The sequence below is a fragment of the Ambystoma mexicanum genome, chromosome 4p, assembly GCF_040938575.1.
Source record: "Ambystoma mexicanum isolate Mex_15411 chromosome 4p, UKY_AmexF1_1, whole genome shotgun sequence".
NCBI lineage: Eukaryota > Metazoa > Chordata > Amphibia > Caudata > Ambystomatidae > Ambystoma > Ambystoma mexicanum.
The window spans coordinates 180,577,889-180,596,939 of record NC_090927.1 but is presented as its reverse complement, the minus strand read 5'-3'; the positions used below and the strand labels follow the sequence as shown (position 1 = coordinate 180,596,939).

Below are 19,051 nucleotides of genomic sequence, written 5' to 3'. Positions count from 1 at the left end.
CTTGGAAAAAAGTACTCCGACCCGTGAGCACCCACAGCCCGTTTGGAGAACCAGGATGGTACTGGCTGGATAAGTTACCTTAACACTTAGATGGTTTTCTGGTGCAAAAGCCTCATCATTGGGGAGGGTCCCAAGCGATGGGCAATAAAGACTCCACATTGTTACTTAGGCATCTCGGGTCCCCATGGTTAACAGAACGCTCTTAGCCATAAATGAAGTAGGAGATGGTGCCTTCTGTGGCAGAGATACACTGAAAGGAAGATAGATGCTCAAGTAGGCTTCTCTTGGAAGGTCTTTTGAGACAGATGGTTTGTTTACTCTCCCTGCTCGGAGGGAGCCAGGAGGGGGAGGTGGCTGAACATCCAACACCTTGCATACCTTTTCTGGCATACCACGGTCTTCACCTTTTTGTTGATTCCGACAGATCTGATTGGTCCATGGAACGTGCGTGCTTTGTGTTGGTCCTCCCCGTGTCAGGTTTTGACTGCTTCATGGTTGACACGGTCTAGGCAACCCAGAGATTTCTCAGCTGCTGCAATCCTTGGTGGGCAGTATCTTTTGCTCAGTTTTCCTGAGTCTTCTAAGATCCACTGAAATGGCCAGTATCCTCTGCTTCTTGTTTTTTTTGGCAATGTTTCCACAGCAATAGAGGCCAGTCTCCAGCCATTTATAATTCCACTGTTGCAACTCTGGTAACCAGTCATCAAGGAAAGGTGTCACGCAGTCATTCAGGTAGCGCAGACATTCAGCTGCTCTCAGTCGAAAATGGAAACTGTTACAAAGGGAGTGGTCCACCAACATTGAGAGTGTCCAATCCAAACCCACCCGTAACTAGTGTCCACCCAACCTTTACTTCATTATGACCTCACTTCCTATGCCTGGCACTCCCATTAATGTTCCCACCCTTTGCAAAATGGCTGAGGGCTGCATTCACTGAATGGAGCTCAACGCAAGGGAAGGCTTTACCCCAAACCATTAACAGCTTTCAATGTTGCAACCGTGCACAGAAACCCTGCTGTGGCCAAGTGTCCTCTTGCCTAGTTTGGTTTTCAATGAGGAAAATACAACTTCGTCATCATACAACTATTTAATGGCCATCGTACTACCCCTAGAGCCATCTCCTGAAGATAGACTCCACTGATAGGGCACCTCAAAGAGGCGTGAATGGTCACCAGACCAGTTCTTCTGACCCAAATAAACTTTGAAAACAGGCCTGCCTGAATCATAGGCTGCGTTAACCAGATCTAAGCTATCGTTAAGTATTAGGCTAGAGTTAATTTGAATCCAGATTCTTCCTTGGTACACAGCTTTCCATTAACTTTTGGGAAATGAGGACTGTGGCTCACTGCTACCAGTAAATTTTAATTTAATGAATGCCCCTAATTGGTAACGTTTAGGCCTATGGACGTTCAGGTCCCAGGGGCTTTCTTCTGCTGTCTCCTAAAACATGGTGGGTGAAAATCTCAGGGTAGAAGAAAAAATATATATTTTCACCTTCCATCACACTTAAACCCACTGGGCCCGATTCAGGGAATTCTTTGCACGGTTCAACGTGACTTTGCACTGCTGAAAAGTGACTTTGCACTGCCGCCACAAACCCTGAGCAATGGAACTGTGCAAAGTGTATTTTTGCAGTGCAAAGCTATGTTGTACTGCAAAAATGAGTTTGCACTGACTGCACGACAAACATACACTTTGCACAGGATTCCATAGGAGTGGATTGCATTACCTCAAGCATGAGAATGCATGCTGGAAGTCATGCAGCTGCATTTGTCAGGCAGAAGGGGAACAGCAGGCGGACATGTAAAATCCATCCTGCTCCCCGATTCCGCCTGATAAATTATATCAAATTCTGCAGATTGGTAAAAATTGTGGAAAAACTGATCTGCGGGATCCGTAACATAGCGTTTTTACAAAACACCATAGGTTTTGATAAGAAATTTTTCAGACGTGCCACTTCTACTCTCCTAGAGGGTACAGCATTCAATAATCGCAGCTTCTGTACCCCAAGACTATATTGGTTCATGGGTACAGCTCATCTGGGAATTTCTGTGCCGGCGCAACTAAAAACGAATAAGTTGACCTTCAGTACTTCATTTTTGCCAGTCTGCGAGGTATCACTTGAGCATGCCAATGTTACATCAGCATTCACGTTTTACCTCTGTCTTGCTGTGCCTCGCGCACCCCCCACATCCATTGCACATTAGAATACTCCCATCCCCCACCGTCCCCACTCCTGAGGACATAGGAGCAATGAATTGAAATTTTCTGGCAAATTGATTATATTGAAGTATTGTGTAAACGAAAAAGGAGGAGTCAAATCAGGGTTCGTCCTAACACTCCAAAAATTGTAGGGGTTAGAGCTGCAACGTTAGGAAATTGGAGGCTCAACTTTGGCCCAATTGTTATCAAAGATGAAAACAAAAATGATTCCTGTTCTTTACGCTCATAACCCATAAGTGCTAAACCGACTGAGTATTTCTCCAAAAACGTTTTGTCAATTCCAGTAGAGACAACATCCAACACGTGTTTCGACCTATAATGTTCCTCATCAGAGTTTATACTTGTAATTTCTTTCTAGGTCTGATATATCGCATGCACCCGATCCGTGGGAGTTTCTTTCAACACCCACTTCTCAATAGGTCTTGCACGGCATGTCGCTGTTTTCTCTGGCATAGTGCTGCACAAGACCTACTGAGGTGCAGGTGCTGAAAGAAACACCCATGGATTGGATGCATTCGATAAATCAGACCCGGAAACAAATGACAAGCTTCTTGCTTCTGGTGAGATCTATATGTCGGTATATCATTGAACACAAACATAAGCCCTGATGAGGAGTGTTACAGGCTGAAACACGTATTGGCTATTGTCTCTATTTGAATAAATGGATTTCTGATAAACAATCCCATTGCTTATGTCCGGGCATTTGCTCGGCTATTACAGAACAAGTTTTGCCAGTGTGGGATGATTCATTCAAAGTAGTACTGTTTTATTCGGTTAGGGTGCTGTGGGCGTCAAATCAAACAATGGCTGAATTCTGCAATTCAGACTAATTACAGTGCATGTCAGATGAGTAAAATATTCCATTGAGTATTTCCAAAGTTTTGCTTTTTTGTGACAAGTGCAAAGGTGCTGTAAGTTGGTGGCCCTGTACAGTGATTTTGGAATTGTAACTATGTGCTTTTTTCCATAGCATCAGTAACTCGGCTTCCAATTAAGTGGATGGCACCAGAGTCTATCAACTTCCGACGATTCACCTCCGCCAGTGATGTGTGGATGTTTGGTGAGCCAGTTTGCGATTTGAAATCTATCCATTGGTGGCTCTCATGTTGCTTAGCGAACTTCCCCACTGATGTGTCGATTGAGGCCTAAAGCCTATGGGGCCGCGGCCAGAGTCCATTAACTCCCACCACTTCAGCCAGTGATGTGTAGATGTTTGGTGAGTAGGGCCCTAATCAGAATGTTATCCATTGCAGCTGTGACGTTTCCAATTAGCACATGGATTCCATGCTGGACTTCCTCTGAGCCAATCAGAATGCAATCCATAATGTGTGATATACACCTCACTCCAAACATTCTGCCTTGAGCAGCGGGCTCATAACTTCCCTTTCCCTTTCTTGCACAACAAATACCATGTGTTATTACCCTTATAGACCTTGGCTAGCGTCATTATAGCTTGGAATAATGACCTTTTTCACAACTTAAAGTCCTCAGCTTCGCCTCTGGCTGTAACTTGGGGGTGGGTCATTATCACGCAATCATGACCCCTCCCTCAGTCTATAAGGCTTAAAGGAACTCCCACTGTGATATGTAGTTTGATGTTTAAAGCCCATGGGTTAGTATAGGTGGCAATATCTTTTAAGTAATATTTGTTACTATTTTGATTGCCCCAATCTCACTACCATTGCATTGGTTTTGAACAAGAACCCTTGATTTGCAAAAGAACACGGGCACTGACTTGCATTTCCTGTTAATGAAACCAAAATCATTTGCTTGCCCTGGGAATTGAAGAAGCCATTTTGTCTTTCCTGAAAAGCGTATTTCTGGAGCCATTAGAGTCCAATTCTTTACATGCGATAAATTGTCATTTTTTAAAAGAGACGGTAAAATCTGACACTAGTCCAAAAAGGTATGAGCTTTGTAAAGTGAGGGTGTCGAAAAGCACAAACAACATTCTGCTCTTTACCACCCCCCACATCTCCCTCCAATAGCTGAAAAGAGTCCAGTTTTATAAGGCCCAAAATAACCTCTTTCAATCGTGCCATCTTACACAGGGCAGATTCTGCTTCAGAACACTCCTGTCGTTGACCGGGACACCCAACTGGGAAGACACATGGACACTACGAATCTAACGTCCTAATCTTCTTCTGCTTTTTCTTTACCTGCCCGTTTTCTATTTGGGTTTGGTTCTTTGAAACTGTATGTTTATTTTATAAATTTAGTTACTCCTGTGTTATCTATGTATCACCTTTATTGTGCCAGTGTGTCATTGTAAAGTATCAATTAAAATAAATAAAGTTCACTCTGGTCAATACCGGAACACAACAAGGATCCTGAGTCTTGGCCTAAATGAAGGCCGGAAGCTGATTCTAGTCCTTTTTCCAAGGTTGTTTGGCAAATAAAGTTGGGATTTTTAGCACAATGAGCTTCACGTAGCTCACCAAATTCAACTACAGAGGGTTGAGAATTTTGTATGAACGTGATGAGCGTGATCCTCCTCACCCTACCTCTGCTTTGATGTTCCTTAATTCATTTAGACCATAACTATATACAGAAGTAGGACACAATTGGCGAATGCACTAACTTTGTCACCTTAGAGGGAATTTTCTGTGCTGCATTTCGTCTCTTTTCCAGAGGTATGACGTGCTTTGTTTATGTCGCGTATCTTCAGGAGTCTGCATGTGGGAAATCCTCTGCTTTGGAAAGCAGCCCTTTTTCTGGCTGGAGAACAAAGATGTGATATGCGTGATCGAGAAAGGAGATCGCCTGCCGATGCCGGAGGTCTGCCCACCCACCCTTTTCACCTTGATGACACGATGCTGGACGTATGATCCCAACGAAAGGCCAAAGTTCACAGAACTGGTGTGCAGCTTAAGGTAGGCTTACTACCATCTCCTAAAACAGCCTGGCATTCTTCGGACAGAAGCAGTTTGATAGTCATTAGAAAAACAGTATTTATGCAACATTCTTAACCCATGGAGTGAGACCTTCTCGGGAGTATGGTTGTCATGTTCCCCAAAATGTCTAACTTTTAAAATGTTATACTCTCTTCTAAACGTGCCCCTCTAACAGTACAATATGATATACTGAAATCTCATACATTTGCCCAAAATCCAACATGATATGTTTTAGAAGGATCTTTCAGAACCACTACAGGTGTATGATTAAAACAAAAGTTTAACCAATCTCTCACATACTAGAGTGACTGCGAAGTAGGCCTTAGATTAGGGAGATCAGGAGCTCAGTTTTAAGTTACATATATTGTCGATACAGGTAAATATGAAAATAAACATATTTATGTAACAACGCGATGCATTCAGATAGAGTTCTACATGTAAGTAATAACCATATACACATACATGCACAATTACAGTTTAATTGGGACAGTTCACTTAAGAATTATTACATTTTAATGCAATACTGTTATAAGAGCAAAAGTGGGGCGAAACATTAGGTTGACAAGCATGGATCTTACAGAATTATGAGGCATAATCAGTATACTGTAACTAAACATAGTGTCCAACCAGAACCTCGCAACAAGGGACCAGCAGCGTTTCTTGTAAGTAACCAAGTTTTGCATACTTTGGGGTAGTTTAAAAAGTTAGGCAATGTTCTCGCACAGGGAAGCAGCAAACTCAATTAAATAGTCATGCACACTAGTTAGTGACTCTTTTTGTAATATGGAGATAATAGTTTTCCTGTGTAGGACAATATCAGCGACCAATCTTGGATGTCTCAGGGGACCACAATGCAGGTTCCACCACCAAAGGTAAAGCAGGCAGAGCTGCTGAGGAGGACTTTAGGTTGGACTTTGGGGAATACAGAAACAGGTATGCTAACCAACCCTTAGAATCCAGAGCAGAACGGAGAATTACCAAAGGTATGTCGAGATCATTGTGGCCAACTGCTGTCACCATTGATTGCAGAATTGGGGATCCCAGGGTTACCCTTGCAGGGGTCACCTGTTTTGGCAGATTTAACAGCTAGAAGCAGTGGTTTTGGGGATTCCAGTCTCACAAGGCTGGATTTGGGTTGAAGCTGTGGAAAGACCTCTGCTTTGGATTCCCTACTAAGCTACAAAAGTGCCCGTTCTTCAGAAGTTGTAAATGGAATGTGTGCTGTACAAGCTTTCTCCTGCCTCCTTCCGTACTGAGAGGATGTTCGGTTGGTATGGCGGAAGGGGGCTGTGTGCCTGAGGGTAGAGTAGCCACAAGTGTGAGTAATGTATAACTTTCATAGCAAGACATAATAGAAAGCAACATCTTTTTCCGCAGCATATTTACTACTATATCCTAAAGTAAATCCACATAAAGTGCATTTGCCCCAAAATGCATGAGTGCTGCAGGACTGAGAATGATCATGTCTAATCTCTCTTTCCCTCCCTTTATTAATAGTGATATTTATCAAACAGAGCGGGACATTTTGAAGGATCAGGAGAGGAACAATCGTCACCGGCCCCCTAAAATAGTGGAGCCGGTCATTTGTCATGAGCCACCTCCCAAGGTAAGGGGCAGGATACCTGAAGGAGCACCGTGCATTGTGTGCATTTCTCTTCTGATCACAACATTGCCACAGTCTTTAGTCTGTAAGTGTTCACGTGACTACTAATCTGGCAGGTGGCTATATCGTAATTTAATTGGATGGGGAAGGGGCCAAAATCAGATGCCTGCAAATCTGTGGAGTTATTTGATTCTTGGTAAATAGTAAGGAATATTTTTTGCTGGCAAATTGGTTGAGTAATTCATGGCATCTCTGTTGCATTTAAATGGTGTTTTTAATACAGGTGAAATAGTTAAGACAGTTTGAACCCGGATTCAAGCTTTTAGAACTACAATAGAATTGTTTTGGCCCATACACTGAGCCATAAATACTCTATAAGAAATTCTCCAAGGGATCCTAATATCAGTCGCCACATAGCAGGTCCTGTTTTAAGTGTATATTTCTAATGGATCCTGTCCTCCCACGGATTCCACATCTTATATGTTCTTTCCAGCAGCTGCAGATCTCGGAAACTTTTTCTCAGCAGAGAGCTCTTGGGTGTCGAAGATCCTCGGCTCCGTGAACAAGGATCTTGTCAAAAAATACAAGCCAGTGTCCTCTGACCTAGAATTACTTACAAGACACCCCACAGAATGCAGCCTAGTGGTGCAAGCGGTAACCATAAATGCTAAGGCAAGCTCTTACCCTCCCTTACCCCATGACAGAGATGGTAAAAGATATGATGATCTTGGCCTTGAAGGCAGTAAATGCAACACACACACTGGCTAAGTACACACTTACCTTATGGTCAGTGATACCTGAGGCGGCAGAGCATGTTCCAGAAGGGGTATTGAGTAATGGTTCCCTGAATATTGTGGGAGATGGCAAGGAAGCAATGTGCCAAGCCCTCCAATCAGGCCTCAATGCAGTGGACTGCGTGGGAAGAGCAATGGCTACAAGCTCTGTTACTCAGAGATTAGCCTGGCGGAGAAAATCAGGATTTGAGCAGGATGTGCAGTCTAAACCTCTTCACATGCCCTTTGATGGGTCCCACCTGTTTAGGCCCAAGGCTGACGATAACCATGAAAATCTATAGTCATCTAATGCTGTACCAAATTCCCTGGAAGCGTCAGTGCGACAACCCACCCAGCCCTCTTCCCAGTGGAAAGGAAAACCTTTTTGCTACTTTAGCTACATCAGCCGAAGAGAAAAACATGCAACTTCCTACCAGGGCCAGAGAAGATTTTCTAGGGCATCGAGGGGTAGAGGTGGAAAGTCAACCCAGTCCAATCCTACCTCGGACACCTTCAGCCGCAAAACCGTTTGAATCCTTTTTCCATTCCACTCACATAGGGAGGCGTCTGTTACACAGTTTCCCAAAATGGTGCAGTATTCCTATGGACGCATGGGCATGATGGATGGTTTTCAAGGGTGCTGCCTCCCTTTTCTAAAGTGTCCACCAGACTAGCACCCCCACCCCTCCAGTCACCCTCTGTTCCAGAACTGCTGCTCCAGAATGAGATTGTCTTTCTGCTGGAGAAGGGTGCCATAGTGTCAGCACCACAAGTGGAAAGGAACAGGGTGTGGTACTTTCTGGTCCCAAAAAAGGATGGAGGTCTATGACCCACCTTGGACCTGAGCCGCTTGAACAAGTTCCTCAGGAAGGAAATGTTCCAGATGCATATACTCCCGGCTTTGAGATTCAGGATTGGTTGGTGTCACACCACCTCCAGGAAGCTTAGTTTCATGTGCCAATCCATCTACAGCACAGAAAGTTCCTGAGGTTCATAATCGGAAATTCTCATTACTAGTTACGTGTTGTGCCCTTTGGGCTCATCTTCGCCCGAAGGTCTTCACCTAGCTATTGGCGGTGGTAGCGGCTAGTCCCAGGAAAGGAGGAATTCACGTTTTTCTGTATATGGACAATATATGATCAATTGGCTGATAAAAGCTCTATCCCGAGTCAGACTCCGGACAATCTAGATCACACATGCTATCTCCTCCACAGGCTGGGCTTCTCCCTCAACATCCTGAAGTGTCAAGTGACACCCTCCCAAACGCTCCAATTCATTGGAGCAGTTCTGTATTCTCCTTCGGGAAAGGCATTTCCTCCTGAGGACAGGGCTCTACACTAACAAATGGTGACCAAATTTCAAAACACCCAATACCTGCCAGCCCTGGACTTCCTATGCTTCTCAAGGCATCCGGCATCTTCTTGATATCGAAGGCCCGATTGAGAATTAGACCTCTCCAGCGGGCCCTTAGATCTCAATTCTCACAGTTCTCTGGCAGCATTAATGACTTGATTCAAGTCTCGAGCAGATTCATTCAGGGTCTCCTGTGGTGGACACACAGGGAGAATGTGATGGCAGCCAAGCCATTTTGGAGACTGTTTCCAGAGGCGACTGTGGTTAGGGACGGGTTGGTGAAAGGCTGGGGTGCTCACCTGAATGAGCTGACGGTGAGTGGACTTTAGTCGCTGGCAGATACTAGATTGATATATGATAGTCTATTTATATAGTGCCTACACACAAAGTGTTTCAAAGCTCTTCAAGGCAAGGGAGGGAAAAAGGGAAAATACAATGACATTCTTACAGGCCATGAACAGTAAAGATGTGAAATTAACTATCGTACTTGGCCTGATGACATTTCAGATAGTGCAAAAGCTAAGACATAGATAAGGAAGGGAGGGAGAGAGTGGGAAGGAAATGGAAACAGACAGGCGACTACTGTACTAGGCCTGACGACATTTCTAGTAGAACAGGAGCAAAACAAGAGGTGAGGGAGAGGGGTGCAGAAAGGTAGGGGAGGAACAAAACAAGCGACTATCATACTAGGCCTAACGACATTTCATATAGTGCTGTAGTGGAGGTGGGGAGAAAAAAAACAGTAAGGGGAGGGGGGAGGAGACAGACAAGTTTGCTATCATTCTAGGACGAGGGGCAATTCTGATAGAGTAAGTGCATAGAAGAAAGTAAGGAGAGGAGATAGAAAAAGGGAGAAGGGAAAGGAGGAGAGAACAGAGAGTTAGCAGTCAACAGAGTGGAGAAGCAAGAGGGGAGAGTGAATACAATTTCAGAAGTCAGTAGTAACACATAATGTTGCAAGCCAGGATACAAGATGAAGATGTGAACAGCATGATTCAGGGCCACCATGAGTACAAGATGCAAAGGAAATCCAGCATGAGAGTTGAGAAAGGGTGACGACCGTGAATGAATGAAGTCCATAAAAGTCAAATCCAGCATTGGCCAAAAGACGGTGATGGTGAAACCAGATTGCACATAAACCTGTCACAGTTGAGGGCGATCTCTGGCCTCCATACAGGGGTGTACTGTTCTGGTCATGACGGACAACACAGAGGCAATGCATTACAACAACAAGAGAGGTGGTGTAGGGTGACTCCCACTGTGTACAGAGGCAATGCAGCTCTGATTCTGAACGTTATAGAACAAAATCTCCCCATCAGCAATTCACTAGTCGGGAGGAACAACACGGCAGCGAACACACTGGGCAGGCATGGTTCAGTCTCCCACGAATGGGAGCTGTGCCAGGAAGGCCTTCTAGAGATCTTCACCCTCTGGGCCCCCTCAGGTGGACTTGTTCGCATTCAGTGCAACAAGAAGTACAAACCTTTCTGCTGCAGGGAATTTGCCTGAGATGGCCAGTGGGTGATGCATTTGTATTTAATTGAAACTTCCAACTTCTGTATGTGTTTCCAATGACTTCCATCATTCCTGAGTGATCAGAAGGCTGAAGAGGTACTGAGCAACCATGATCTTCTTTGCACCGTTTTGGGCCAGGAGGATGTGGTACCCGGACCTTCTGGATATGGCCATCTGTCCTCCATAGAGTCAAAACTACTTCTTCACCTGGGCGTAGATACACTCAAAGTGTGCATGCCTGCCTTCTGAAAGGCTGAGGTACAGGGACTGGGACCTACCAGAAAACATAATGGAGGTTTTGCTTTTGGCCTAGAGGCCAGCAACTAAGGCTCTGTACCGCTGCCTTTGTTACTGGCCTGCTTTAAGGTTTTGTCGTTCCTTTTACATCTTGCGAGGCAAGGACTTCAGGTTACCACCATCAAGGGCTATCTGTTAGCACTATCCATTTTAAGCATGCGCGCGAATATGGGTCGTACTTCACTATCCCCATTTTGATATCATTTTTAAAAGGACTGACAAATACCTTACCCCCGACCCCTTTCATGGTTCTGGTATGTAACTTAAATTTCATATTGACATTCCTAATAACATCCCCTTTAAGCCAACGCATGGAAAACTCCCTTCTTTGTGGCAATATCACTGCCATGAAGAGTCTGCGAGCTGCAGGCCTTGTCCTGCAAACCACCTTTCACAACCTTTTCAAAAGACAAGGTGATGCTCAGGGTGTGCCCTTCTTTACTGCCCAAGTTGGTGTCTAACTTTCATCTGTCAAATACAATTTGCTTACCAGCTTTTTACCACCGCCTATCCCGTCCAAAGGAGGAGCAAAGGCTCCATAGACTTGATCCAAGAAGGGCATTGAGTTTCTACATCGCAAGAACTAATCCTTTCAGATTCGAAGACCAGCTCTTTGTATGTTATACAGGCCTGAAGATGGGCGAGGGAGTGATGAAACAAACCATTTCCAGATAGATTGTGCTTTGTGTCTCTGAATGCTATTCCCGGCCAGGAAAAGATATCAACGACGACTTCAGAGCACATTCAACCAGGGGTGTGACTGCTACTTGGGCACTCCAGATAGGAGTTCCTGTAAATGATATTTGTCGGGCCGCAATGTGGGCTTCCATCCACACGTTTGCTAAACACTTTTGCCTGGATACTATGTTATTTCAGGACACACGCTTTCCTACAGCATATCATTACTTGATGGATATGGAGTTCTCTCCTCCCGCCTCCTACGATCTGTTACTTTACCACTATGGGAGTCGATCTAAGATGAGGAATCTGTGGGAGGACACAATCCATTAGAAGAACAAATGACTTGCCTCTGGTAATGTTCTTTCTGAGGGATGTTCCTCCCACGGATTCCTCATCGCTCCCGCCCCCATCATACACCACAATAAGAGAGCTCTCTCGTTTGTGCTATTTGTACTGATGATGACGTCCCACCCAGACTCGACGACGATGGCCCCGATGATCCTCTATACCCGAGCTGCACAGTGCACTGTGCTGAGAAAAGTTTCTGAGGTTTGCGGTTGCAGGAAAGAATATCTAAGATGAGGAATCTGTGGGAGGAAAATCCATCAGAAAGAACATTTGAGAGGTAAATAATTTGTTCTTTTAACTCCATAACTGCAAGATATGAATACAGAAGTCTTTGTTTTTGGTGAAGGTAAAATGTGTATCTAACTCAGCGAGGCACAAAGTGCTAGGGCCCATCCTAAGTAGATATGTTTAATTGTCATATATCTGAAGCCAGGTGTACTGGGCTCACTCCTCAATTCCCTTTCTCTAAGTGCACATGGAATATTACTGATTCTGGTGTCACCCTCTTAGATTTCCCTTCCATAAGGTTCCCGTCTTAAGACAAACTGTGTGTTTCTGTCCTGCTGACACAGCCCTTCCATTCTTTAACACCCGCTTGCTTACCTCGTTGTGTGTCACATAGTAACGGAGCAACACGCTGGTCTTGGAAGCAAGACCAAGCAGAGCAACAGAGGTTTGAATCCCAGATACGTGCTTAGAAACCAAACTCCGGTGCTAAGCGCATTATAAAAAACCAATTAAATTAAAAAGCTCCTCTGAGCATCATTATCCTGTCCCCCGGACTCAAAAGGTCAATTCTATGGTGTCCTTCACTCCCTTCTTTATAGCCTACTGCTCATATTTTCAATACCCGTACTGACCCCTGCACTAGTCTATGCTTGTGTCCCCTTAATGAATGTCTGCAGTTCCAATTCTTCCTCTTATCGCTGGCATAAACCCACCAAATCATAGTATTCACAGAAGAGACATCACATACCCTTTCACCCCTGATCCCCAAATGACATCATTAGAAGTGACATCACATGACACAGTTGATCTCAGTGTGTTAACACGAGGTGGCACCAATTCCTGTACCAAGGATTTTCCTTGTTCATCTGCAAGAGGGTGTCAGACAAAAATACCACTTTCTCGGGTCCCATGGGTGCAAGAGCCTCTGCCGTTGGCTCATTTCCGGCCTGGGAGTCTTGGCATCACATGGGTTCTACCTCTAAAATGAGTCCATTGCTGTTACCTCACTGTGTCGCTTAGTCATCTCCTCCAAGCACCACAAGTGTGACCTACTGCCATATTGCCAAGGAAATCAGCCCTCGTATTACTGTTTGTAACTAGTTGTGTTCTGTATATTAACAGTTCTGTGCTCACCTTTGTCTTTTTCTAATCTCAGCCCAGTCGACCAAAGTATAAGCCTCTGGCTCCAGTAAACCTGTTGGCCCCTAAGATTCAGTTTCAGGTAAGATGGCATCATATTATCAGTCCAGTATGGCATTAAAACGCATGTACATGTATCTAGGAAATTGAGACTGCATGCCCAGAGCAGTACTTTCATGGTTGCAGAATTGTAAGCAATGAGTTTAAGAGAATATTATATAAGAGAGATGCACTGGCATGATAACACCCACTCACAGGTCAACCAGTCACAGGTTCATATCTTGGCAGGGCCCGAGCAGCCTTTTATCCTTTCGATGTTAACAAAATGAGTACCTCTGAATTGGGCAATGGTAACACCTCTTCTCAAACTGAAGAGCCGTTAACTAGGGTTCTATGTCCATGAGTGGAGGTTCAAGGGTGCATAGAAAAGCAATTTCTATATTCTAATCGATGAGACAAAGTAAATGGAAGGCCTGTACACACTCTTCAATGTAAGGGAATGAAGAGGACAGGTTTAGCCACTTGCCGTAATGTATTACCACCTTTCTAGGCAGTGAAGGGGACATTAGGTAAAGACTGGGTAGAAGCCATGGGGTTTCCATTCCTTCCCAAACACTTCTTTTCTTTCTTGATACCGGGTGATGGATGTAACCATCTGCTTGCGCTCTGTGATCCTTGATGATCAGTGTTAAAATGGTGCACCTGACGCACAAAGCTATCTGCCATTCCTGTCACAGACTTAAATCCTAATGGGTCAAGTGGGATGTACATCTTTACAGGATTCCAAGATCAGCGTAATAGGTGAAGTTCAGCTGGGCATACATTCAATCCTGGCCATTCCAGCCAGGAAATGCTAGTCCATCCCTAGTTTTAACTTGGCATTATGGGACTTGTAGTCCTGGGTTTATGATGGAGAAATCCAGGGTCTACAATTCCCGTAGTGCAAAGTTAAAACCAGGACTGGAATGGGTCATGTTGACATCTATGGTTGGGTTACAGTAACACCTGTTGCTTGCAGCAGCACGGAACATAACGTCAAGACTACGAATGTGTGATGGAGGAATCAAAAAGATCTGTTTCAATTATTTGTTATTCCGAATTCTAGATGGTTGCATCATTGGATCCTTCTTGGTGTATGTGTTCCCTAGCTTTAGTCCTTGTATTGCAAAGCACACGCTTCCTGTTGAACTCTAGCACACAGAGAAGCTTTTTTTGGAGGGGCACAGAGAGCATCGAAGGATGTAGCATTGTAATGTGCTTATCATCTTTTGGGAGGTATCAGCGTAGAGATATCGGAGTCAGTGTGTTTGAGTCCCGAAGCGTTCTTCTGCTGACTACCCTTACATCAATGCTATGGAGTAACTGGACATGTATGTATGAGCAGGCAGGTGTAATGTTGGGATGTTTTGACAACGGTACCTATTTTAGCATCAAGGATCATTTTACTTTAGCACTGAAAACAAATTAGCTTGTGCAGGATGAATGACTGATTTTTCCTTTCTGGGAGGTTGGTGATATGATTGCTGTAAATTACCAGACGATCACTTTCCCTTCCTCTTTAGTCCAGGAAACTATTTCCGTTCATTTTCCAGGAAGCAGTGCACTGTAAGAGAAATCAAGTCAATAATTAACACTACTAGTTCCTTCATAAACAATATCTGTACAGGTCAATGAACAAGGGTACCTTTCGAAATGTACCCTTTTGTAACAGAAAACCAAGTAAAATTTCTTTGGTAATCAAATCGATTAGGAAAGCATGCATGATCAATTTCAGAAATCTACAGAAAACGCCATGCAAATAGTACTCAACATGCAGACAATTCATATAACAAATGGTAATGCAAGGGATATAGTTTAGAATGAATAATATAGATCAAGCAGTACACTGAAAACAGGGAGAATCTTCAGAATAAGATGGGGGTGTCAAATGTGAAGTCGGAGGCTACTAGCCAGGCATAGAAAGGTACTCGTCACCTCGGTTTTCGACATGTAAAAAGTACACAATTTCATACTTAGCAGCAGTCAATAATTACTGGTCAATGCATAATGGGCAGTGCAAATTTTGAGGCCCAGATTAAGAAATGTGTGGGGGTCATTAAGGGAGTTAGGCAAATCACAATGTATGTTGACATTTGAAATCATTGTTGACGAACAGAGATTTTAATCATTTAGAGTAAGATACACATGTCCACTAGTTTTCTTAATTCCCTTAATGGTTGGCGACCAGAAGTTCCACGGGCTGATCAGAGTCGGCCTGTTTTGACTGCTTCCCTTGTGCCTTTAGTTGCAATATGTCCAACTATAGACATAGGCTGCACTATATGCTGTATCCTGTATGTTTAGCATTGTTTCCAGAATCTGGAATGCAAGCGCGTGTGTCCTCAGATGCAGACCCCTCCTGAGCAGGCTACCGCGCTTTTTTCAATGTGCATGCTGATGTGTTTCTATGCTGCTTGTGCCTGCTGTCGCTGCCGCTGCTGCTAACTGTTTCTGTCCATGTTTGCACCTGGCACGCCTCCACAACAGATGCCAGAGAGTCTGTGCGCCAGCTCGCCCACCCTCTTTAGCCCGACCGACTATCAGTCACCACTGGACTCTACGCACAGCCCGCCTCTCCAGCGTCACAATGTGTTCAAGCGACGCAGTATGCGGGTAAGGCCTGCATGCTTCTGTTTTGTCTCGCTAGGAAAGTTTTGAAGGATTATGCATTATAAGGTCCCATTATTGGCACCCTCTGCAAAGACCGATAGTATGAAGCTATGAATTTCAATGAAGGGAAAAAAGCTGCATAATCAAACTCCTTTGCAGTACCAACAATGCATCTGAGGAAAGTGGTTGAGGCCTGCTGGCCTTCAAATGGCCAAAATAGAACGAAGAAAAAAGTGATGGCATCTCAAAAGTGAAGACCAATGATCAGAGATTAAAACACATTCCTACCCGGTGAGGGTCAATCAGATTGTTAGACTCGATCTGATTGGCCTTCGGCGGGACGTTACCAGCCCCGCAACGACTTACCTGCTGTCCGCCGCGTGCATCACTGATCGTTCCCGATCTGCGACTGGCCGCCATGGAAAGGGAGAAAGCAATACGTGTAGTCCCTTCTCCCCGATCCATATAGGCCATTTTCTTTGCTTTTATTTGCTTGAGTTTAGAAACGGTTGACATGCCGTTTTTCTACTCAAGTAAAAATACTATTAGTACCCTGGTAGAACGGGGTACTAATAGCAATAGAACCCTCTGAGGGGGGGCATTACCCGAGCGGTATTGCCCCCCTCAGGTTCTATTGCTTTAATAACACGTGTAAAACCAATTATATAGTAATTTGATGCTGAGTGAGTATCATGGACATATCTCCTTATTATCCTGGGGGAGAAAAAGGGGGGCCATATTACGCAAGTTTTCATTTACCTCTTCTAAATGCCCTGGTCGCATACTCATCTTTAGGACATCTGTAAGCAAAGAGGGATTGATCATGGTGTGAGGTACAGAAAGCAGGCAAGCATATGCCCTTGTGCATGCGCCCTGCCAATCATCAAGGAAAATGATTAGTGTTCCCTGTGGCCATGGATATGCGCACTGGTTTTCGGCACCTTCTTTATCATTACCCCTTTGTGAATCGGCACGCAATGATGGCAGGTTTACAGCTGGTGCCTTGCTACAAGCCCACCACAGACCTTATGTAATACTACTGAAAGTGTGTTTCCATCGCTTAAACACGTATTCGAGCCATTGGATGGTTTTACAGACCTTAAAGGAAATCAGGGTATGGGTCAGAGATATAATGTCTAGAATGTAAGGGAGCAGGATTGCTCGTTGAATTGAAAGAGGGTAAGACATGTCCTCTCTAAATTACAGGGTCAAATTCAGGCTGATCCTCATTTGGCCATATGTTGTCCTTGTAGCCTTTTGACAGCATTGAATATATGACTGGTTGGTTATTCCCTCTAACCTACTCTCAAAACTCTTTTAATGCACTCCCTCCAGAGCAAGTGTTTGGATCATGTATTTTAGTTGAATTCCTTATAAAAGGTCTTACTCAACTCTCCCTCCAAAACTGATATAAACCAGTACATATGTGTTAATATGATTGTGATCCAAATGTCGTAAAACCAAAGAGAAGGTTCAGGTGGAAAGGGAAACAGCTTGATCTTTGAACAGGCATTATACAGAGTCATAGGACCCGGTGATTGGGGTGCCATAGTGAGAGTCTTGTGAATTTATGTGCCCAAAGGGCGATCAGAGTGGTGTACAGATAGTACACAAGGGGGAGACGGGACAGGGGCGAGACGCCACAAAGCTGGGTGAAGAGTGCATGATGGCGGATGATGGGAGTTCAATGGGGACAGACGAGGACATTTGATTGAAAAGAGGTGGCGATACAGGAAGCCCACAAACATAAGCAGAGATGTGAAAGGTATACGTTAATCCATACAACATTCTCTGGTAAATTCGACGACTAGTATGGAGAGTACCATGGTACCGAGTTCAAGGTTGGTGCTTTTTTGCAATAATGACACTCACTAACTTACCCTGCCCAAAGCACTAGCTGGCCTATCATTGATTTGCTTACTTGTCTGACCTGTTGGGCAACTGTAAAGCGGACATTCGCTTGTGATATGTTGCACCACTTTTCCGCCTTCATAGTGACGCAGCATTTTGATGAAAAAACAAAGAGGTGTCCTTCAATAACAGTATTTACACATGGGGCAAATTGATGCATGCGCGCGCTGATGAAGAACGCAAGGAAAGGCTCCATGTTGAACAGGTTACAGATGAGAACGGGTGGTGATCAGATAATGCATAGGCAGGTGGTACCAGGGAAAAGGCCCAAGGGGCTTAAAGGTTTTGACCCCTCTGATAAACAACACAAAGGAAGGGCCATGCCACCATGTAGAGGAGCAGGTGCAACCGAGAGGCTTGTATGCATGACACAAGGAGAACAGGCAAGCAGAGAAAGTGGTTGGTGAATGTGAAGGGGGAGGATTAGATGGTAGAGGGGTGGGATGAGAAAGGGAATAGTAAAACAGGGCAGCAGGAGGGACAGAGAATCATTTAAGCCGTGTATGCCAACTCAATGAGCGCTTCCTCAAACATATGTGAACATCAAAAACAAAAAACTATTATGAACGATTACTATTGGCACAGCACTGTCATTTAAAATCCAACAATGAGGATAGATCAAAAATGTTCTTTTGGGATAGAGAAATGACAAGGACAGGGCATTGGCCATCCATCCACCAAACAGAATTCCAATGAGTCTGCATTCTCTGCTTGACCATTCATGGCTAAGTGCTAAAGAGAATTCTCCCCTGCTTAGTACATTGCTGTCTTACAACATATATTTGAAAGCACATGAAAATCGAACTCCCATTAACTTTCAGTTCCTGTGTGCCATATATTCAGAATTTCACTCTGGCATAATCATTTTATATACTTTTAGTTTTCAAGCTCTTAGCACTCCATTTAGTAATGTTGTGTGTCAAAAATGTATTATTTCACTCAGGTATAATCATCTCACATCTGTTTTGTATTTCAGTATTTAAGTATTTAGCGCACTGCTTAGTATTTACTTATCACACCACCTAGTAATGTTGTGTGGTAAATAGTCAGGAATTTACTCTGATATAATCGTCTCTTATACTTTTAGTATTCATGCTCTTAGCACGCCACCTATTAATGCTCTGTGCCAAACATTCATGATTTCACTCTGGTATAATCAACTATTATAATTTTAGCATTCAGGCTCTTAGCACACCACACCCATACAGTCTCTCTCCTTGTACACATGCTCCTCCAACATGTGATCTCTGACTTTGCCCCCTCCCCATAAATAACCCAGAATACTCTAAACATGTTGAACGCTAAGGGAAACCAGGCAAGAGGCCCAGCTTTACATCACCCATGTAAGACTCTCTTGCTCTCGCTCACCCTGCTCATTAATAAACCACTTTTATATCCAGTCTGCTGTGAGACAGGCATGGTATCAAGAGATGATA

General features: G+C 44.1%; 1 protein-coding gene across 4 annotated transcripts in view; it reads left to right on the top strand.

The window, feature by feature from the left end:
- PTK2B (protein tyrosine kinase 2 beta) overlaps positions 1-19,051 on the top strand; it is a 998,240-nt gene that overhangs the window by 802,333 nt on the left and 176,856 nt on the right. For 3 of the 4 annotated variants that reach the window (XM_069605649.1, XM_069605651.1, XM_069605648.1), the window contains 5 exons: positions 3,194-3,283; positions 4,892-5,096; positions 6,615-6,723; positions 13,072-13,137; positions 15,582-15,707. In XM_069605649.1, the coding sequence (XP_069461750.1) occupies positions 3,194-3,283; positions 4,892-5,096; positions 6,615-6,723; positions 13,072-13,137; positions 15,582-15,707 (596 nt within the window). The remainder of the gene's footprint in view (positions 1-3,193; positions 3,284-4,891; positions 5,097-6,614; positions 6,724-13,071; positions 13,138-15,581; positions 15,708-19,051) is intronic. The other variant, XM_069605652.1, reaches the window with a different exon arrangement.